The sequence below is a fragment of the Xiphias gladius genome, chromosome 12 (assembly GCF_016859285.1).
Source record: "Xiphias gladius isolate SHS-SW01 ecotype Sanya breed wild chromosome 12, ASM1685928v1, whole genome shotgun sequence".
Classification (NCBI taxonomy): Eukaryota; Metazoa; Chordata; class Actinopteri; order Istiophoriformes; family Xiphiidae; genus Xiphias; species Xiphias gladius.
This window is the reverse complement of record NC_053411.1, coordinates 5,964,570-5,986,871: the sequence shown is the minus strand read 5'-3', so window position 1 is coordinate 5,986,871 and position 22,302 is coordinate 5,964,570. Positions and strand designations below refer to the sequence as shown.

Here is a 22,302-nt window from a genome sequence, read left to right as displayed (position 1 = left end):
CATGTTCTGGATTATAATGTAACAAAATTAATAGTTGACAGTAGACATGAGCTCATTTTATTTGAACTCATTTCTGAACAAACGGTGCATTCTCACATCTGTGTAGCTATTGCTATAAATAGCATATACTTTTAGCATCAAACCTGTAATGCTGTAAACCAAGATGTTGGATCTTCACTTCATTTGTTTCAGTACCGAGATGTTCTTTTCTGAATATTATTTCCTGCCAATGTAATGACCCATGACCCAATTTCCCTGTATTATTTTCATCACATCTAATGTAATTCTGTGTAATAATTCAAGTGCAGTGATACACAACCCCTACAATATAAATAACAAAAATATACTCAAGTTTTAATGCATTGAAGATATGTAAATAAATGTTCTACTGGGGGAAGATACAGGAAGTGGTGTTTTCATTGTACTGCAGGATACTCACTGCCCCTCAGCACATCCGCAAACATCCATCCTCTAATTCACTCTGCCCGAATGCAGTGCTAGAAAGCTTAGTCTTTAAATATACATTCATGTACAGTACTCTTTGTATGGTCCGTGTTAATTTGAGCTGATGCATTAAATGCTTTTTTAAAAAGTGGTTGATTAGAAATAAAAGGAGTGGATACGACATTTATGCAAGAAATAAAACGAAGAAAAAAAGCTGGCGACTAAGGGCTCTTGCGTTCATCAAGTGCCACAATGTGTCTGCATTTCATAGGTTGTAATAATCTGATTGTCCACTCGGTAGTGCTGGCACTCTGCAACCTATTACAACCCAGGAGCTGTAATAGGGAGTTGAAGGGGCCTCTGCCACCTTTGAACAGCTACAATTTGCTTCCACTGGGGAAAGAGCTTTTACAGTGCGACAGTACCCATTTGAAGACTAAAATATCTAAATGTCTTAGTATGTGAGCATCTGCAATGCCTATGTTTGTAATAAATTATTAGCAGCTTACATTTGAATTTAAAGTGCCTATACCGGTATGTATTCTCGTAAAATAAGATGTGGCAAAAATAAATCTGTGTGTGTATTGCAGTTTCTTACTTGAAGAAAGGCTGGTTGATAGCAGCATCACAGAAGTAGTCATTGATGTATGTGGTTAGAAGACGTCTGTCCCAGTCATCTGTGACGTGACCTCCATAGCTGACCCCAGCAATGAGGTACTTCAGTGCATCCCAGGGAATCTCCTCATACTCATCCAGGTACAGACTCAGCAGATTCTCACTCACCTAGGGGTGCATGAATTTCATTATTTTAATGGACTGACCTTGAAATGCAAGACAACACAACACACCGGGAGCAAGTGAAATGGTTCTTCTGCAGAGAGTAGACAGAAACAGTTGAGATAGAATGGAGAGACAGACATCTTAACAAAGACCATAAGCACAGTTCAGTCTCATGCACTCGAACTAGATTGTCATTATCCATTAGTCTAATCGGCCTTTACTCTGACAGGGTATAAAATGGCCTTTCTGCTTGACTTAAGCCTATATTTGTGGTTTAGAGCGGATTACTAAGAAGTAAAACGTCGGCCATGCATAAATTCCACTCAATCACCACCACCATAATCACAACCACATCACGATCATATTCACTGCATCATTCACTAGTTTTCATTACCAGCACCTTCAATAGATGGAACAATAGACTGGTCTTTCTGTTTTTTTTCTGTTCTTTTCAATATCTGTCACTGTTTCCTTCAGTATGAGATGATGCCCTGACCTCAAAGTCAGAATCGTTGAAGCCATAAACAACGTTCCAGCCCAGCTGTAGAAACTTTTTCCTTTCCAGCAGGATGCTGTGAAAAAAGCAGAGGGAGAAGAGCAGTTTCCGGTAGAAGACAGGTCTTGAGCAGCGACTGAACTGAGCCTCTGTCACCAGCTGGTACAGACGCTTCATGTTGGCTTTCACACCCTGAGGAGGAGTGAGCAGTGTTAACACTAGGGAGGGTGTTACATGTAGAATGTATATCTTACTGTAAAATACATATAGGAAAATAAAACTCATTATACAAAGAACTCCTGTGTAGATTTGTTGTTATGTATATATGCCTGTATAGTAGATATCTCAAGTATGGAACACATGCACCTTTGGTGGTTCAGCTGTCATCTTGATGCCAGCCTGCAGGATGGTAATTGGAAATTCTGGGTGTGGCGAAGAGCTGAGCCAGAGTCTGAAGTTTGAGTGGGGCTTCTGCACTTGAAGCTGCTCCACCAGCTTGTCCAGGTCAGGCATCCATGAGAGAGAGAGGTGGCAGTTGGCAAGGAATACCCAGTGACCTGGTCAGAGTAAAAGAGGGCTTGAGATAAGATGATATAACTTCTTTAGTGTTTTTTTTTTTTTAATGTCGAGTCTAGATGTATTCTAGATGTGTTTAGGTAATTCTGTGGTGAACCAAAGAGGAAGCAAAAATTCAAAAAATGCATAATTCAAGTACTTTACAAACTTTGTCAAGCACAAGTGGCTTTTGAAACTAAAAAAAAACAAATTGAGGGAGAAAAAATAACACTGCTAAGCAACAGTATAAATCAGAGACAGAAAAGCAGGAAGGAGGACGGAGCAACTGGTGTTGTACCATTTTTGATGCCCTCTTCGATCATGCTCTTGGCAATGGAGGCCTGTCCCTGGCCCAGAGAGATAGCATGGAAGTGTTTGCTCATACCAGAGGCCTCAGCCAGCTGCAGCAGGGCCCCGGTGGGGTCCACCCCAGGAGACAGAACAAAGATCAGAGGAGTCCTGCAGGTGGATTCCTCCACAACCTGGAGAGACAACAGAAAGAAGAATCAGCAAAGAAGGAGAAAAAAACTTAGAATGGATGAGCCAACACAGTGTAACTCACTTAACATCTAATACTAACACTGTGATTGGCTTTCTGAGTTTTCAAGTGAGGTAAAATCAAATAGAATCACTTAAATGAAATGTATGAAGCATTATTCAAATTCAAAGCCTCAAAACTAAAACTAAAGACAGAGAGGCAACAGGCGATAAATGGACAAGTGCTGATACTCACAGCCTTCATGTCGAGAACAGGCGGCTCCACAAAGCGAGAGCCAATGTTGTTAACAATGAGGGAGGTGACACAGAAGGAGACACGGTCCTGACGCAGAGAGCGCACTACCAACATCTTCTGGAGCTCATTACAGTTATTCTCCCAATCACCTAGAAAAAAAACAGAGGGGAAGAGAAGATTGGGGGAATTCAGAGGTGAAGGAATGCACTTTGGAAATAAGTCAGGAAAAAAGAAGTGAAAGAAAGGATGTAATGAGGGGAAAAGCTGAAAGAAATTTAGGACAGAAGTATACTTCCACAGCCCTGAGCAGGGCCTCTTGTTCCTGGTACCATATTCATACAAAGCCTAACTTTGTCAAATCTAATTCCTACGGGTGAACACAGCAACGCACCCACTCTCTCAGTATAGTATGCTTCAACATTATTTTTCCTAGTGGGAAGAATTTCCTTCACTAAAATAGTACCAAAGAAAGAGAACACCTCCCCCTACATTTACAGACCCGGTAATGTGGCATCCTCTGGCTCAGCACTCTTGAACCAATGATTCCAGTCTCGGGGGTACTGCTCAAAGGAAGCCATGATGCCGTGAAAGTTGGTCAGCTTATCCAGCTCTGTGATATTGTCCCAGCTGGAGTCTGCCAGCCAACTGGTACAAGGATTGTCCATCTGATCCTCCTTATCAAGTACCTAAAAAATACAGTCATCAGTTTATAAGTAGTCAAACTATCCTTCCATCAGTTTATCAAAAGAGAAAACAAACAACCCACTAATTACTTATACAGTATCAGGCCAGTTCCAGGGATATTAAGAAATTCACTGCTGGAGAAATATTGTTATAACAAACTTATTTCCCATTACCTGTTGTGTGTGGGAAAACACACTGTGATTGAAGGGGCTGTCTTTGAGGGGAAGCATAACTTCTACCTGTCTCAACATTTAAATACACAGTGGAGTGTCTTTTTGGACATTAAGTGTATTCGAAAATAAAACATTTATCCAGTTGGATTATACTAAATCAGATAAGGCGAAGACAAGATGTTTGTCTGACTGTTCTGTGTTTTCTTACGAGTCCTCCTCGGAGGAAGAAATTGTACTCATCCATGTTGAGTTTGCCAGCAACCTCCAGGATTTTGACACACATCTGGAAGCTGAAGAGTAGCTTATGGACCTCAAACAGACCACGGCATGTGTACCTGCGGAGGATAACACACGGAGTTAGCTAAGGTAACTCTACAGACATAGTGTATGTTTCTGATTGATATATCAGAAACTTCCAACTGATACGTGAACTGGTAATTTATGACATAAACCTCGTTAGCAAGCACAGTCAACAGTAAATTTTAAGGTTTAGTATACCGTACATTTTTTAATCTCAGTGATACACCTTACATGCAGTATAATTGCAGAAAAGCTCTTTTTAACTTAAGTCAATGTTTGGAAGGTTTACAGCCCTTTTACACAACACATTGCTACAGCTTTAGTTTATACAGCTTTTTTGTACATCACAAGAAGACTCATCTTTCTTTCTATGTCCATTAAAAACATTTACTGACTGGAATTCCCCCACAAATACCTGTATGCAAACAGAAATGATTAATGAAAGGGGCCTCTCTTGTTGCATCCTAGCTTACCTGTATACTGCGTATGTGTGGTAGTCATTGAGGTTGGTGATCCTTTCCTCCAGCCTGTGGCTGCGCTTGCTCTTTTCTATACTGAGGTTGAAGAGGTTAATGTAGGCATCCAGTGAGAACTGGTACATTGGGTCAATGCGGCCCATGTCATTTAGGATGAAGAAGAGAATGGAAGCACGCTGGGCACATGGGCGGTAGGCCTGTTAAGACACAGTACTTTAAGCTATATAGACATACTCTAGTCACAAACTGACAAGCAAATGTACAGGGACGACCACAGATATAGCTTCTTATAGTTTACAAAATGTACGGATTAGGTTTGCAATGCGTCATAACAACCAGTGAAAAGCAGCAATCCCCCCCCCCCAACCCTCCCATCCCAACGGCCGACCTCTCTGGCAGAGTCGATCTTGATTTCGGTCTGTTCACTGCTCTCCAGCTGCTCTGAAACCTCAGTGGCCGTCGTTTTGGATGTCTGCAGGGTGTTCACCAGCTGCACATCGTCCAGCAGTGAGCCAGACGCCTCATTCAGAAGCCTGGTAGAGTAGACCCATGCGCAAATACCACATAAAAAACCTATACAGATAAATCCAAAACACTATACTAGTAAAAGAATTTTGTATTATTTTGGGCCTTTACAACTGATACTCTAAATGTGCTTACAACAAATACTTCTACTATTACTGTTACAGCTGGTATTAATACTACTACTAATATTAAAAATAGATATTTCACCTAAACTGCATTTTATCTACTTTGTGAAGACAATTTGAATAAAAATACATAACAGGCCAGTGTCCAAAACAGTCAGCTAAACAACCTGAGGATCTCATCCTCCAGCTCCTGCAAATTTCTCTTGCCAGAAGCAATGCTGATCACCAAAGAGTCCTTCTGTTCTTCTAGCTCTGGGCGCTCCTTACGCACCACAATTCCCAGTAGTTGGGCTTCTAGTCCCTGCATTCACACACGCGCACGCACACACATACAGACAAAATCCCATACACAGAAAATTTAGGGCAGCATGACATACTCTAAAACTATATGTGCACAAAAATGAGGATACACACACAGGTAGAAAAGTGCACAATAGTGAACTAGAGCCAAAACATACAAAAGACACATATTCATTCAAACACTCAGACCTGCTCCTTGACAGCGAAGTTGACTATGATGGTCTTTGTGGAAATCTCTGGTGTGTAGTGGGGGTTAGACAGCTTGGTGGTTATGTAGAAACGGAACTCTGGACTGTACTCCACCTCCTTATCACCCAGCTTCAACAGCAGCCTGCCACCTGGTCAAAAGCACATTTAATTGTACACCCAAGGATTCAGGCAACACCTGATATTTAGCTGAAGATTTTCTTCAGAAAACTTTGACAGTTTTTATTTTTATTTGTGAATTTGTGTATATGTGTGTCTGACCTATCCGTGTCAGGGACTTGTTGAGAATTGGATTGAGAGATGGATCCAACTCCTCCTGGACATTCTGCAGCAAAACAGGATTCCCAAACTGGATGGCATTCTCCAGCACCCGCAGGTAGTCTGGCATTTGAAAGTCTATTACTTTCAGACCCTGTACATGTTAACACAAATACGTGCAGGAGGACAGAAAGAGCAATTATTGTATATACATTTTATTTAACCAGGTAGTCAATATATCAAGATCCCTTTTGCAAGAAAAACCTGAGTAGAGCTAGAGAAATAGAACAGAGATACAGAGCGAGAACAGCATCACCAACAATCACAGAAATCTCTAAATATGACTTTGAAGCGTCAATGTCATTTGAAGTTCATTCCCTTAAAATTGTGCAAACCACTGCTAAGCAGTCTTCCCGGGTTCAGTATTGACTTGCTTGGAAATCTAAAGTTGGCCAGTTCTGGAATCTGGCCTGATAAACAGTAGTTTTAAATTTGAACAGAAGTGATATATTGAGGCAGCTCTAGTAGGAGACATTGTTGCTAGTGAGGACCAGCTTACTTTTTATATGTTACACAGTGATTAGTAAGATATTTATCTCATGTAATGAATCACAGGGCAAAGTGGTAAACTGTTTCAAGTTGTTTTAAGTTGTAATGGGCAGTGTGAGAGTACAGGATATCTTCATAGGCAAGCAAGAAGGAGATATCTCCATAGTGAACAAATTATTGTGTTAAAAGAATGATTTCAAAATAAAGAACTTATAGATAGATAAAGAGAGGTAGATAGACAGACAAAGAAAAGCTTAAAGAGGAAATCAACATCAATACAAAAATACCACTTAAAAACACTGGATTTGCAATCTGCCCTATTACTGCCATGTTCCAATTGTCTATAAATCTTACACTTTGGCTATTTTGAAAAGAGGCAGCTACAATTGGTGGGAAGAAAGCAGAGCAAAGACTTGCAAAGAGAGAGAAAGAAAGTGAAAGGTCAGAAACCAAAAAGGGGTGGGCTTTCTGGATAGGACACACACTAATAAGGAATTGGCCACAAAAAAAGAAAGGGGAGAGAGGAGGTGCAGTGGAGGGAAAACAGAAGTTCTATCATAGTAGTTTAGGGAAAACTGCTATGACTTTCCACCACTGATGCTTTATCTGATATCCAGTCAAACTAAATATCCTCAGATCTCCAGAGCCTTCTTGAAATATATTACCCAAATCCATTGCTTTCTGTCTTTGTTGATAACAGCTCCAGACAGTCTAGCGTCACTTTTTCTTCCTTTTCTACAATTTTTCTACGAAGGTGTTAGGTCTAAAGTAAGCTGGTTGACATAGCTTTAAACAAAGAAAGGGAAAAATATGGCAAAAGATTATCAGAAGAAAGGCAGAAAAGTTGGTTTGACGTTAAAGTGTATAACTTTCTCCGGGACAACAAAGATTGTTAAATTATGAATTGTTTATGAATTCAATTTGTTTCGTAGGGCCATTTCCAAGAAGTCGGTTCACAGCATCATCTGGATAAATTTGCTGAGTAAAATCCTGCCAGAGGGTTTCCAAGGTTTTGCTTAAAAAACTTCCCAAGATACCTCTGGATAACCATTGATATAAATATTTTAAGTTGATGTAGTAATTTACCTCAGCTTAAATGTAATGGTACAGTATACCTTACCAGTGCTGCTGTTTCAGACAGAAATTTATAATATTTTCAATTTTCCATTTCATTTATGATCAGTGGAAATAAATGGAAAACAAAATGTGAAATATTGAATAATATTAACGGTAATTACATTGACTCATTTGTAAAATTTGATTTCACTGCCTGTCTGTGTTTCCTATGCAGACAGATGAATATCCATGATTGTTCCAGACATTGAACTCTCCAACAGTAAAGACCGTATAAGATTGAAAAAGATTCAGGATAAGATTGGCTCATTCAAGACTTACTCTTTTCATCTCCATATTCTTGATCCACTTCAGAGCTTGGCCTTGAGGGTCTACCATCAGTGGCCATCTTGAGAGAAGGGAAAGAAATAAAACAAGACAACTTGTATTTATAGTGTGAAACACTTTTCATACAGTGAACAGAACCAAATCCAAACTGAAAAAAAAAAAATCTCAAAGCATTTAATTTAGTATTCTTACTGGAGTACAGCTATTCTAAGTTATTAAACAATTTAATAACAAATTGGGTCTACATATACTGACCGGTTTCCACGGGTGACAATAACCCCATTCTCAGTAGAGAATGCGTCAGAGGGCAGGCCCTGAATATTCCAGTCCCTCACTGCTGTAGGTTTGGACAGGAAAAGTGCAAAACTGAAACCTGGTGTGCATGGGATCTCTAAGTCCCTTACCTGAGTAGAGGGCAAACAGAGAGCAAGAAGGAAAGAAAGAGAAGAAAAGAATGGGGTAAAGCTTGGGGTGTGTTGGAAACACAACCAAAACATGTTTCATTTTAACATTTTAAGTGGATACTTCTCTTTCATGACTAGCTAGTAACAGTACAGGGAGTACAAGTACATGGCAAGCTTTGTTTTTATGTGGTGCGTTTGTGTCTGTCTCACCTCCTTCATCCAGATGGCAAGCAGCTCATCTCTATAGTTGGAAAGGAAGGGTCCCATGTAGGACAGGAAAGACGCTGCTAGCAAACAGTCTCCTACGAGGTATCCCATGTTTTCTTCAAGACCCTGATGCATAAACATAAACACAGATACAGATTACATAGGTACAGGTGTCCAAGTGTGTGAGTTACTGTATGATTTGTTTTTTGCTAAACCTCCCTGAACAAACCCAGAGAAAGATGTTGACTTCAAAGCACCAATTTTCAGGCTTGAGTAGGAGAGGGGTTATTACTTTTGTTGTGTATGTATGTGTGTGTGTATGTGTGGCCTACAGAAACTCTCTCCTCCCAGCGGACCCTCTCTCCTGCAAGTCCAGTCACCAGTTTGTCGGCTCGGTCCAGTTTAACCTCCATCTCATCGGATTTCTTTCTCAAACTCTCCTTCATGGCCAGCTTCTCACCGTGCTGCTTTTTCAGCTCATCTAGCTTCTCTGCCACCTGCTCAAACACACATACACAAACACACACACACACACAATTATATTAGGTAGTATAAAAACTTGACTTAACATGAACTAATGTCTAAACTTCTATCAGGCTTGCTGCTAGATGCACTGAGCTCCGTACCTCTCGTAGTTTGTTCTGGGCCTCAGCCAGTGCAGCCTGTTTCTCTGCTAGCTGGGCCATGGCAGTGTTCAATTGGGCCCGCTTTGGCTCCACCACCCTGTAGATACGCCCATAAACCTGGAGGAACAGTGTACACATCCATGGATTTAGTTTTGCTTCCTCTTTTCCTGTTCATATATTCATTTAACTGATAGGAGGATGTTTGATTCACTGTTTTGTGATTGCTCCTTTGCTGTGCTTTTTTTTTGGAAAATGCTTTCTACTGATGCTATGCTGTAATGCACCTAATGTATACAGCTCATTGTGAATTTGTGTGAGTGTGTATACTTTGCAAAAATTTAGCACCAAAGTCTGCATGCATTAAATAACTATTCAAAAAATGAGTTATTACAAATGCGCTTGTGGATTTATGGTGTCTGTTAATATCTGCACAAATGTGTGAGAGAATGTGTGTGTGCTTGTGACACCCTCTTACCTCCATGGCTCTGACCCACATGCAGAGGGACTTTGCAGCCAGTGACACTTTGCCGATGATCTCTGGGTGGAAGTCTACCTGTCTGCAGTACTGACCGATCTTCTTCAACACGCGGTCCGTTATATTATCCTTGTCAAAGTTAACTAACGTTTTTATGAAGTTGGCCTCACCTGCCAGAAACATATCAAGGTCAAATAGGTCAGAAAACTATAAAAATAATTTATTTTGCCCAAATCCTCTTATGCGAAGCTCTCAGTTTGAATAATTTCCTAGAAATCATCGTTCTCAAAGGGTTCTCCCAAAATCACAGTACCTTTTTAGTGTTACCTATTTTTTTGTGAACTCTGTAGCTTTGTGATCAAAAGGTGGGAAATACCAGTTTCCTTTGCACTGCTCTTATGTGATCTATACGCCCCAGTGTACTGATGAGGATTGCACTTTATAAACTGAGAGCTTTTTAGTAAAGTTAATGACAATTTTAATCACAATCAACTGTCATTATGGAAAGAACCAGGAAAATAGGTCCCAGTTATTCATTTTTTTCAGTTACTTTGTTTCTTTGACAAACACTCCCTTCAACCATCCCTAAATTCTGTACTGTTGCTGTCTCTCACCCAGCTGTCTCTTGGCCTCTGCCCAGGTAGGCTCCTTGCCCTGAAGGGTCATGACAGCCTGCATCACTGTCTCCACCAGTGCTGGGGGGCGGCCATATGACTTGATCTCTGTCATGTCTTTCTTATTCAGAGACTCCAGAGCCTATGTGCAAAAAGTGGAAGAAATAGAGAATGTGTGGATATAAGAAGGCAAGGTGAGTCATGTTTTATTCAAATTTAGACAGACAGAACTCACACAATCAAATGACTAAGTGCTTACATTAGGGCAGAGGTAGTAGACCAGTCAAATATACTGAAAGGTCAAGGATCGTTACTCATCAAATATCAAGGAAATGAATCAACATGACATATTAATGAACAAAGTGAGCACATAAAGTAAAAAGAAAAAGACGGAGGGACTGGCTGGATTAAAACCGCCAACAGGACAGAGATCTACCTTCATAGCCTCTTCCAGGGCAGGCAGGGCCTCGTCCAGGTCTCTTTGTGCATTCTCAGCCATGGCTTTACACTGTAACTCTTCAGCTCCGATTTTCTCACTGTTAGCACTCACCGCCTCAAAACAAACACACACAAACATAAACCAATGTATGACTGACTGTTATGTGCCTCCTTCTTATTGGCCACCTACCACACAATCTTCAAAACATAAGCAACTGATTTCAACTTTTTCTAATCCAATAGGATGATTGGGTAAGTCAGGTGGATGTGAACCATGTAAATATCTTAATCAAACCATTACTTTAATCTGTTTAGTAATTTGTATGCATGTGAACATTTTTGCTGTACTTACCTTCTGCTGCTTGTCAGCCTCTATCTTCTGCTGCACAATGACAGACAGGTACTCGTCACACTGTTTCTGGAATTCGGCTACCTGCTTCTTGGCCTCCTCGAGCTCAACAGACATGGCTTCCAACTTCTCCCGGGTGTCACTGATTTTGAAGAGGCCGTTACGCAGCTTGCACACCTGCCCCCCCAACTCACTGCGTTTCTCTGCCAACAGCCTGGATGGACATGCACACACAAAAAAGAAAAACACACACAAAAAAATCAGATGATTGACAAGGTGACTGGAAGAGAGAAAGGGTGTTTAGAGAATTGAGTAGAGCGCCAGAGCCACTTATCCACAGAGGAGATAGCAATTGTAAAGTGAATAACTTCCACACTAGAATTAAACAGGTTAGTGTTATGCTCCTGCTTGTTCTGGTTTAGTGTATCTTTATTAACCATCTGTGTGGCCCCAGAAACACAAAGGAAGAATTAGAGGATGGTATGGTTAAAAATCTAAAAGAGGAGCAAGAGTAAGGAGAAAGTTAGAGGGTGCCTACTTCTTGTATCCAGACACCAACTCCAGGTAGTTGGTGGGTGTCACATAATTATGTCTTCTCAGCTCAAACTTCATCCTTTGGGAGACCTGTGCTACTGACTGGTGTGTGGTCACAAAGATGCTGGCAACCTTTATCTGGATCTGCAAATTCATGCAGCATATGTAAACATGTTGATCTGATGTTCAAACAAGAGGAATGCAACTTAAGCGGTCAAATTATTTATTATTTACTCACTGACATGGAGCCACTATACTGTAAGTGTCAGAGCCAGGTTTACTACAGTTCACAGTTAAAGTTATAGATTTTTGTTTTCTAAACTTCTAACTATTTTTACAACAGTTTTTATTCAGTACTACTACACTTTTTGGGAAAAGACTAGCTCTACAATAATATGGAGCCAGCTTTTTTAATTCAAATTTTAAATGAAACTGAAGTAATATTAATTAAAACCAATCCCCTAGAAAAGGATTAGAAAACCCCCTGTGAATGAGGTGTGGTTTTAAAGCTTGTACTGTAAATGCAATTTGTGGTAGATCATGTTTAGGGGGCACAAAAATTACGGCAGTTATTGTGGAAAACAGAAAAATGTCTCCTTCAGTCATGTTCAGGTGACTGCCTTCATTCCAAACAGCCATCCTCTCCCCTCTATCCAATTTAACGGGTGACACCACAGTCACATAAAGGTAACCTTACAGATGTTGGAAGAGTAGATTCATGCGTGAGATCGCATCACAGTGTAAAATGGGGACGAGTTTAACCATGTGAAATCAACTGTCCACATGTGAAAATGTGTGTTTATGTGTGTTGGTGCATGCCTCACCCCCTCCAAGGATCCCAGATCCAGTCCATCCAAGTACCTCTCAGCTACCTCCAGCAGAGCATCTTTGGGCCACTCACTGAACCAATCAATGGTGGTGCAGTTGACGAGTGCTGGGTACTGGAGAATGCGGTTCCTGTTGGTGAACAGCTATTTATGAATTTTATTCATATATATAATTTGTTCATATAATGATCCCCATTATAGCATTAAGTGGACACAGGGTCTATAAACTATTGTAGGTACATTTAGCAGACCACTGAAGAGAACAATGAAGCCATTATGCAACCAAGGATATGCTTCAAAGTCATGCTGTTTTTTGCTGCAAAGGCAGTCTCTTCAGATTGGCACTTTAAAATGGATGTGTAAATATCACTGGTTCGCTTTATGCAGTATAACACAAAAAAGAGAAACCCATTTTGAAAGAACCTTCTACAGTAAAGTATGGCAGAGTACGCTCTGCACCTTCAGTGTGAGTCAATGAGTTTAGCTGGTTAATTGGTGTAGCAGGGCTCCCTGAGCTCTAGCAGTGATATGGATCCTGCTAGCAGCTAGTGGTCAGAGGGCCAGGATTCCTCGTCACCCAGAGAATGGTGATTAGCTCTGGGTAATGGTGCCTGCCAGCCCAACAATGTGTGTGATAAGGGAAACAGAGAATGAATAACAGAAAATGTGTGTCCATCTGTGTGCATACTGTGTCTGTATGTGTGCAGACAGCTGGTCCTTTCTGTCATAGCATCCACACTGTTTGTAATTACAGCGAGTCTCAAGTCCTTTCTACAGAATCATCCAAGTTACTAAACCTCAATTGCTCAAGACCAAATGTCAATCAGCCATTAACACACTATTTCATGGTGAGGCATGTCTCAATGCCCCCAGTGTAATTTTGAGAAGCTGCTGAGAGGAACTGTAAGAAATAGTTACCATGTAGAAGACCACCAGTATATTTACATTTTTTTTAGTAACAAACTCTGTGACTAAAATTTAGTAGCAAAGAGATGCTTTTTTTCTTTGATTATACTAGGAAGACACAGGTGTCTTGGATGTGTCAGCTTGCATGGATCAAAAGTCAAAGGTGCTGAAACACAAATATTAATATCAGATAATGGCAGAAATCTGTGTAGTTATAGAAGTATAGACTACTCGACACTATACTGGCACTACTGTGAAGGCCAGTATTTAATTGTGCGTAAAATAAAAGTTTCATGTAATCCCATGATGTTAGGGTAACAATGCACATACATCCTGCTAGAGAGAAGCTGCTGAAGCACGGGGGCTCTTCAGCCTATAAGGACTGCAACGTGATTTATACCGTGCTAATTTCCATAAACTTGTGTTGAAAACCAGAGCATACAGGACTCTCAAAGAGAGGAAAAAAAGAGGAGGGAGGAACATACTGTGATAAAGGACATATTATAGGACACAGTGTGCCGCAGGAAACAGTATCAGAATCTACCTGAAGGGCTCTCCCACTGGGCTCATACAGAGCACTATGTGCAGGTTGTTCCTGACTCGCTCTATGAGGTAGCTGAACAAGGAGTCGGCAGTCTCCACCACATTGTCTTTCCTGGCAGATTGTGACAGAGCATTGCATACCTAGAGGTAGAGTTACATGTTATGAGAACTGGAATAAGGTAATATAAACTTCAATGATCTATAGATGCACATGATCTCACAAGTGAGTTAAACACACATGTATGTTACTTCTGTCTGTTACTTAATCAAGATTTCAAATGCAGACTGTAATTCAGCCACTGCAGTCTGGAGTCTAGTCTTACAGTACACAGAGATTGTCTGAAAAGAACCTTGACTCTTTATACTGAGGATAATTTGTAAAATGCAGTAATATTTCATTAAGAACAAAATTCTTATATTAAGAATTTGAACAACTGCACATATTCAGAATCTGGATAGTTTGAAAAATGGCAAAATCTGTGTTGCCATGATCAAATCAATTTTGCTTTTACCTATAATAAATATTTAGGGCTTAAATACTGCTATACAATACAGGGAAAAACTGAGAAAATCAAAACTTAAAATTTTTTTTTTAATGTGCTGCTTTGATCATAAAACCTTGCCTTTGCCCAGCAAATGTGTCACTAATCTGACCAAAGATTAAAACCTATAATGGTGTTTTGATGGAACCAAGGCATTCCAAGTGGTTTAAATAGAACCCATATAGTAAGTGGGTAAAGGCTCAGCCTATATTATTGTCTTCACTACCATCGGGTTGAAACTGAGTTAATGTAGACCACTCATGTTACCTTTGGACTTCATGAAATAAATACAATAAATATACAAGTATGCAAACACACATGAAAAAAGACCAAAAACAAAAACAGATGCTTGAGTTAGACAGATGGACAAACAGGGGGACAAAAAGATTTGAGGACAATACAGACCTCAACAAACTCTTCCTGCTTGTAGAGGTTAGGCACCTCTCCAGAGCTCAGGATGTTATTGATGTCCTCTAGGAATGATTCGTCTACGATCTGGGTATCATTGAACAGGAAAACAGTAGGCTTGTTGTCCACACCAGTCAAACGGTACAGCTTCTTAACGTCTGAAAGCAAGGACAGAAAAAACACCTTTGGAACTATAGCTGACTGAAGAGGGGATGAGAGGAATTGACTGTACAATGGCGGAGGTAATTCATCAAAACTCGAATTCAAGTGAATCAGCCTGGAGTTAAAAATTTTTTATACTGAATATCAAGAACATATGTGAGTCCATGCTAGTTCTAATCTTTCCATCTTTGTTTGAGCTTTCCTTGTATTAATTTCCACACAATAGGGTTACTTCCAAAGTGGAAGTAGTTGGATGCAGCCATGCTTTCCCTTTCTCAAACATCTATGAATGTAATAGTAGTGGGATTGATCTCACCTTCTCTAAACTCCTGTTTGCGGTACTGCTTGCTGACTTCCACTTGGAATACCTGGTACTCACAGATGGAGGCGGCCATCTTAGACAGACTCTGTCTACCAGAACCCCCGACACCAACCAGCAGCATGTTGCCCCTGAGCTGACTGATCACACGTACTACACGGGTTACTGCGGAGGGAACACAAATATATTGCCCATATCATAGATTTAATCTGAAATCCTTTATTTACAGAATTCTTATGATTACTATGTGTATGGCTTTGACAACGGTTTATAACAAATATTCAGATGTTGTGTCTTCATATCAGCTTGCTAAATTGCTAACAACGCTAAAACATTATTATTTTGCATGTGACAAAATATACAGTCATACAGTTTTTCCCCCCGCTACCATAGAATAGTGTTCAATCTGTTCTTACACCTACATAAAGCTTAATGGAGCTTCAGTGTACCTTGAAATCCCTGCACTCATGTACAAACCAGCAATACATACAAACTAGTGTCAATCCTTGTTGTTGCTATAGTAATGTACTGCTATTGATTTGCATTGGTTTGTTGTAAAGTGGCTCATGGACAGCAGGGTGTAGAGAGCAGAGCCCGGTACTGAGAGGCCTTCTCTCTTTCAGCTACAGGGGAGCTTTTAGCTGCACCTCATGCTGTGTTTTTCAAAGGAGCTTCAAACTGGGCCTGAATCATAAAACAGTGAACACAGCAAAGACCCATCAGAGTGTAGCAGATGAGGACCTCTCATATCGATTGTTTTAATGTACTGGATTGACTGGACAGAATGTGATGAGTGGAAATTTTATGCACGATGTATTGTCCAGTTAAATATGTGTGTGTGTTGTGTACTGAGACGCACTGTGTTCAATGGCATCTCGAAAGAGCACCAGGCTCATGGGCACTACGCCAGGTGTCAGGTTGTAGTCTTCTAACTGGGTTTCCATGAACTTCTTTAGACCCTTCATGTCCAGTAGGTCCTCATACACAAGAGACTCACTCAGGAAGTCACCTGGCACACACCCAGAAATCAACACACATAAACACTTTCATGGTGTAGTCATCAGTTTCATAATGCTTAAACCACAGTCCATTACCAATCCATTTTTTTATTTGTGAGTGTATTTTTACACTCTTTACACTCTTTTTACACAGTAATGTCAGCCTGACACTGATATGCCTGTACATGTACTGTGTGTGTGTGTACAGAAATAAATGTACCAAATATTGGCGGTTGTTTGTTGGGGCAGATGTTGTGGAACGAGAGGTCAAAGAGTGAGCCCAGTTTCTCCCCCATCAAAGTAACAAAGGCATCCATGTCACTGTGATCTACAAGCCGGTCTGAGAAAACCCTGAAATCAACAACAGAATATAGACAACAAATATTATCCAGTGTATGCACAACAAAAGCATCTGTATGTTTTTACCAATATAAAATAAAGTATAAGACCATTCCACAACTGGACATATTCTTGGCTTCAGATAAAGGATAATGTTGCATTATGACACTGTCACAATCAGGCTAGAGCAATGGTAAATATGCTCTATGACTGTGTGAAAGTTAAAGATTTGGTAAAGAGAAAAAAAAGCCCTAGGTTACCTGAAGCACTCATGGATCCACAGTCTAGTGATATTGTTTTTGGTATCATGGAAGTCTGGGTGAGCTCTTAGCAGACCCTGAAACACCTAGCAGGGGTGGAACAGGAAAAAAACCTGTGTCAACATTTTAATTTCCAGATTACTGAAGCATTTTGAATTTTCGTAGAAGTCTAAATAACCTCATAACAATTTTTACTTAAATTAATTAAATAAACAGGTTAGGTTAAAAAAAGCATTCAGTTAATTTCAAGAAAATCTTTTACCATAGCCAGTGAAACTGGTTAACCTGAATTACCAATGTGGGGCTAAGTGTAGAGTGCTTTTCTAAGTTGAACTCCCTTTTTGAAACAGGCTCCTGTTGTATTTTCTTGAATACATATTTTAGGTGCTCTATATATGTATTTGTTTGAGATACTTGTAATAATCTAACCCATCTACAGAATATGTGTTCTTGTGTACCTTGGAGATATCCCTGAGATTGAAGAGGTAGTGTATCTTGGCTGGAGTTGGGAGAAAACGAGCTGTAACAGCATAATACAGTTCTAAGGTGGCCTGAACCAGTATTTCTCCAATGGGCTTCACCTCCTCTTTAAACCCCTGTAGTTTTTGGTTGATCATGGTACTGTAGATCCGCTTGATCTGGGACTCCTGCATGCAGAGAGGATGGGCATGTTCAAGTTGGGTATATCTTGTAACTGATACAGCCATGCCAATAAGATACAAAGATATCAAAGTGATAGTGGCCAAGACAAAGAAAGGCAAATAGGAATTTTCTAAAGCATATAACAATTCCCTTTCATGTTGTCCACTTAACACATTCAAGAGGCAAGGCAACTCAAGCATCAAGTGTTTACTTCCTGACTACAATATGGCCCCAGCCAGTTTCAAAAGCAAATCAATCTGGCTCTTTTGTGTAGAAAAAGTAGGGTGGATAGGAGAAGAGTGGCGAGAGGGACAACAAATAAATGTTGAAAACCAAGAGGGCAACAGGACAGAGACAGGCTAGTGGCAGATGTAAAATGGAGCAGGAGAGGTTGAAAGGAACACAACGACAGAGATGAAAAACTGCCAGATATTTGAAAAAGACTGAAAAGAGACCAGAGGTGATCTGCAGAGGGAGCGAATGAGGGAGTGAAAAGAGCAAGTCAAGTACAAAAATGCCAAATAAAACAAAACAAGACAAACAAACAAAAAGGGAACAAAGAGCGAGGAGACAGATGGGGGGTAAATTAGGAGGGGGAGAACATTTGCAGGCAGCCTCTCAGTCAATCATAATCTCCTGGGTGTTGGATATGAGAGAGTGTTTAACAGTTGTTATCACTGTTTTTGGTTATCATTATCATTAAGACTATAAATCATAATTAAGGTAACTCCTGTATAGCGAGAGAAAAAATGGTGACAGGACATGAAAAAACATCTGCCAAGTGGTAGATTACCAACATCAACCTCGCTGAAATGCACAGAAATAGTTGGATGACCGATGAAGGAAAAATACAGATAAAATGAAAAACAGAAGTTGCTGAAATGAGTGCGACTCTCTTTTACTTAGATGAGAAAAAAGTCGAAACTACACAATTTATAAATCCTGGGTATTTTTATTTCATTGTTGATTAATCTATCTACATTTTCATTGATTATTTGATATATTTCATATTTCATTAGTATAATTTTTGTGGAAAAGGAGAAATATATTCAGGACAGGATGGGTCAGGAGAAGACAGATGAGAGGAGAGGACTTACATTAGGAGAGGTCATATTGATAAGGTTGAATCGACTCTGTAAGCGGCCAGAGATGTGAGTCCTCCCTCCACCAGGGGGCCCCATGGACGCCAGCAAGAACATGTCCTAACAAAGCAGACACACACAGACACACATAGACACAATCACAAACAGAAAAAGGTGGAGTTCAATCACCTCTCAGTAACACATACCTATGATATGAAATTTATTTCACATGTAAAGCTCTTGTCTCAAATATTGAAAAAGAAAGTTAATTAAGAGGTAATTATGGGGGAGGCACTAAGAAGGAAGAAAAATTATCCTAATCTCACACACACTTACTTAAACACAGACCTCACTCCCACCCACATCTGCATGCCCTCTCTCACCTTGACAAACTTAAGGGTCTGTTTCTGGCGGTCATACCAGAAGCCGTAGTCGATCCAAAGGCGCAGCAGCTCCAGCGGTGGCTGGGAGCCAAAAAGGTCATGGGCTGGCATGTTTAGGTCATCCAAGAAGCATAGCAGGCGCTTCCCACCTGCTGGCACAAACACGCCTTTGGTTCTCTTTTCTATTCGGCTCTCCACCATGGCCTGGATGTTATTAGAGGTGGTCTGGACAGTGGTGGAAACACAGAGAAACAAAGATGACATGGTACGTTTTACTGTGTACCTTAGAAATGTTTCATCAGATGCAGAAGCCCTCTGAAACATCATTAACAACATGGTAATACTATTCTCCATTGAAAACAATACTGAGAAAATACATTGAGAAGTTTATTGTAAAACATATGGATGTCTATATGTGTATTTAACAGCTTAACAACCAAGCTAAACAGTACTGTGGCTTTCTGTCTTTAAAGGTGCCATATGTCAATTTTCTCTGGCGCCAAACATGGCTTCTTGCTGGGAGCTGGTGGTGGAAGTGTTGGTGATAATGGTCGCTTGCCAAAAGCTTCAGCCATCATTGCATTTACAAGACAAGAGGTTAGAATACACCCTCTTGGCAACGCTACTTCTCCATCCTCTCATGTTGGACGGAAGGCACACTGGACGCTACAGTGACTCACTATCGCAAAGTAGTATTACCAGATGGGACGGGCTCGGCCCAGCTGGTTAGTATGCTTACTTCACTAGAAAAAAAGAAGTGATAGAAAAGGAAGCAAAAGAAGAGTTAACATTGGTGTTGCTTTCCACTGCTGGAGACAGCACTTGGGGAGTAAAGGAATTAAGGAATTAATTTTGATGCTGAACTCACAACATTTCTTCTAGACTGGTAAGTAAACAGCTGTTAATGCTAAAACTTATATATAGAACCTTTAATATAGTGACATAGATTTACATAAAGTGGTGGGGAGAGAGGTGTAGGTAAGAATGGTTGTTGCTCAGAGGAATTGTCTGGGAGTTGGTGGTAATGGTGAGGACAATTGGGTGGAGGGTGGGGGCAGGGGATCATCAGAGTTGTCCAGCACTGATGGGATTCAGTTTAATTGCAGCGCCTTGGAGCAACACGTCACTTTTATTCTAATAGTACTGAAGCCGACATGGAGACCATTAGGAGCCAACCCTTGGTTGGATGGAGGCAGATTCTCTCTCTCCCACACAGAAATATGCACAACCACATGCACACCAAAGACCTGTACTCAGTCTCGTATGTGACTGCATCTCATGCTGTGAGTGACGTTATATAGGTGAGATTTGTGTGTTAGCCTGTGCATATGTGAGTGAATTCTGTAGGTGTAGCATCTACAGATCATACACTACGACAGCATGTGTGTTGTAGCCTAGTTGACAGACATGACATTTACTATATGAGTCCACATAGCGGTAGTTATATATATCCAATTTTTCCCTTAAATGAGACAAACCTAAGGGATAGAAATGTCTGCCGTGGCAGACATTTTAGGACAAACCAGGAATATTCCAATTATAACGTTAAGCATCTAGAAAAGTAAAGAGAGCACACACATGCAAAAAAAGAGAGACAATTAAAGAGATTAAAGACCGATTTTAACCACTTACACCATCCCAGGTAACAAAATAAACACATATACTATACTTTTAACAACCCTTATTGACTGCATTACTGTAATTCCTTATTCATTAAACCTAACTTTAACCGTGTTGATCATAAACTGAAAGCTTGAAAAACTAAGCACCAGCCAAAATGATCTCTCTTTGCAATAATGCTTTCATTCCTAAGGCAAGCGGAACAAGAACAAAGACCTGGCATACACAGACCATGCAAAGGCACCAACCTGTGAAGACATGTTGACAGTGAGGGCAGTCCACTTGTTATCCAAGCCCTGCATGGCACTCTGGGCCACTGAGGTTTTACCAGTGCCCACTGGCCCAGTGAGCAGCACTGGGTACTGACCCAACACCAGAGCCTTAACCAGGAAATTGTAGCGAACTGTGTCTACTGTAGGAACCATAATCTTATAGAATGGATCACTGCAGGAGAGGGCAGAGGGAGAGATATAGATGCATTGTAGATGTTATGTAGGTTATATCCTCTAGTACCTAATCAGTTTCAAAAGTAAAAGTAAAGTAACTGAACTAGCAGAAAGTGAAATGGATAAAAAATCCACACACTCACACATACAACAGCTAATATCAGGTACCTAAGACCACCTGGTTTCCTACCTGGTATTGTAGCGCCAGCCCTTTGGCAGCTTATCTTCAAAGGAAGCCCAGGTTTTGTTCTTGGTATCCACAAAGTACTCATAAACTGTGTCCTGAAAGAGTTTAAACAAAAAGGTTCAGAGAATGTTGGTGCCTGCTAAGACAGATTCAGTCAGTTTGCTGATGGAAAGTGGGGTTGTACAGTATTATCTCTTGTCAGTATTATGCCTGTGGTGCGTTAAAATGCTTATATCCTTCGAACCAAGGCTTGGCATTATAAAACCATGTACACATCACACTTATAGAGTGTAATGTTAGTTTAATAATTGTAGAAAAACAAGTTATTGTGTTTTTCATAGTGCACGATTTGGCACAAAACAGGACTCTCATGGTATCGAGCTGTTCTCATGGTTCCAAGCTACGTTGGCAATATCAGCTATTGTAGCTGAATTCATGTAATCATGTAAAATAAATAAAAACATCTTTGGCTTGTCTGACAGTATCATAGTAGCCTGATAGCCTGCCAAAAACACTCAAACGTAAACAGCTCTGGAGGCCTTACTTGTCCACTATTGATTTCTTTGCAAAACATGGTTTAACAACAGTTGCAGTATACAGTACATTTAACACTGGTCAAGGAAGCAACCTTGTGAAGAGAGAGAGTGCCACTTGACTGAATGTTATGTCATAAGTGTGTAAACAAAATTATGCTCTTCAGAGGACCTTGATGGGGAAGGTGCCCTCCATCTCTCGTAAGAAGTTGTCCATCTTCCTGCGCCCATCTTCGTCAACAGAGGCACAGATGGACCAGATAAGGCTGAAGATGAACCAGAGCTCCACCATCTTACCCAAGTTTTCTGTGTCTGAAGTATTCACCTGGAGAAAGGAAGTGAAATAAAATTACATGTTTTTCACACTAGGGATGCTTAAGAAATAATGCCAGCCTTGGTTTTGAGATTTACTTAATAATGTAATGTGGTGGGGTTGGATAATTTATGGCTTA

General features: G+C 40.4%; 1 protein-coding gene across 1 annotated transcript in view; it reads right to left on the bottom strand.

Annotated features, from left to right (window-relative positions):
* dnah2 (dynein, axonemal, heavy chain 2) overlaps window positions 1-22,302 on the bottom strand; it is a 68,456-nt gene that overhangs the window by 10,408 nt on the left and 35,746 nt on the right. Inside the window, exons 46-80 of the mRNA XM_040141392.1 lie at window positions 22,023-22,175; window positions 21,321-21,412; window positions 20,933-21,128; window positions 19,065-19,289; window positions 18,697-18,801; window positions 17,416-17,604; window positions 16,958-17,043; window positions 16,579-16,709; window positions 16,220-16,369; window positions 15,358-15,525; window positions 14,877-15,037; window positions 13,931-14,070; window positions 12,478-12,610; window positions 11,658-11,797; window positions 11,123-11,333; window positions 10,769-10,885; window positions 10,333-10,474; window positions 9,719-9,888; window positions 9,244-9,360; window positions 8,950-9,114; window positions 8,621-8,743; window positions 8,262-8,410; window positions 8,001-8,067; window positions 6,060-6,210; window positions 5,781-5,929; window positions 5,459-5,592; window positions 5,030-5,174; window positions 4,639-4,838; window positions 4,074-4,200; window positions 3,508-3,694; window positions 3,009-3,157; window positions 2,574-2,757; window positions 2,087-2,277; window positions 1,721-1,912; window positions 1,043-1,227 (exon numbers count right to left, since the gene is read on the bottom strand). Coding sequence (XP_039997326.1) covers window positions 1,043-1,227; window positions 1,721-1,912; window positions 2,087-2,277; window positions 2,574-2,757; window positions 3,009-3,157; window positions 3,508-3,694; window positions 4,074-4,200; window positions 4,639-4,838; window positions 5,030-5,174; window positions 5,459-5,592; window positions 5,781-5,929; window positions 6,060-6,210; window positions 8,001-8,067; window positions 8,262-8,410; window positions 8,621-8,743; window positions 8,950-9,114; window positions 9,244-9,360; window positions 9,719-9,888; window positions 10,333-10,474; window positions 10,769-10,885; window positions 11,123-11,333; window positions 11,658-11,797; window positions 12,478-12,610; window positions 13,931-14,070; window positions 14,877-15,037; window positions 15,358-15,525; window positions 16,220-16,369; window positions 16,579-16,709; window positions 16,958-17,043; window positions 17,416-17,604; window positions 18,697-18,801; window positions 19,065-19,289; window positions 20,933-21,128; window positions 21,321-21,412; window positions 22,023-22,175 — 5,324 coding nt within the window. The remainder of the gene's footprint in view (window positions 1-1,042; window positions 1,228-1,720; window positions 1,913-2,086; window positions 2,278-2,573; window positions 2,758-3,008; window positions 3,158-3,507; window positions 3,695-4,073; window positions 4,201-4,638; window positions 4,839-5,029; window positions 5,175-5,458; window positions 5,593-5,780; window positions 5,930-6,059; window positions 6,211-8,000; window positions 8,068-8,261; window positions 8,411-8,620; window positions 8,744-8,949; window positions 9,115-9,243; window positions 9,361-9,718; window positions 9,889-10,332; window positions 10,475-10,768; window positions 10,886-11,122; window positions 11,334-11,657; window positions 11,798-12,477; window positions 12,611-13,930; window positions 14,071-14,876; window positions 15,038-15,357; window positions 15,526-16,219; window positions 16,370-16,578; window positions 16,710-16,957; window positions 17,044-17,415; window positions 17,605-18,696; window positions 18,802-19,064; window positions 19,290-20,932; window positions 21,129-21,320; window positions 21,413-22,022; window positions 22,176-22,302) is intronic.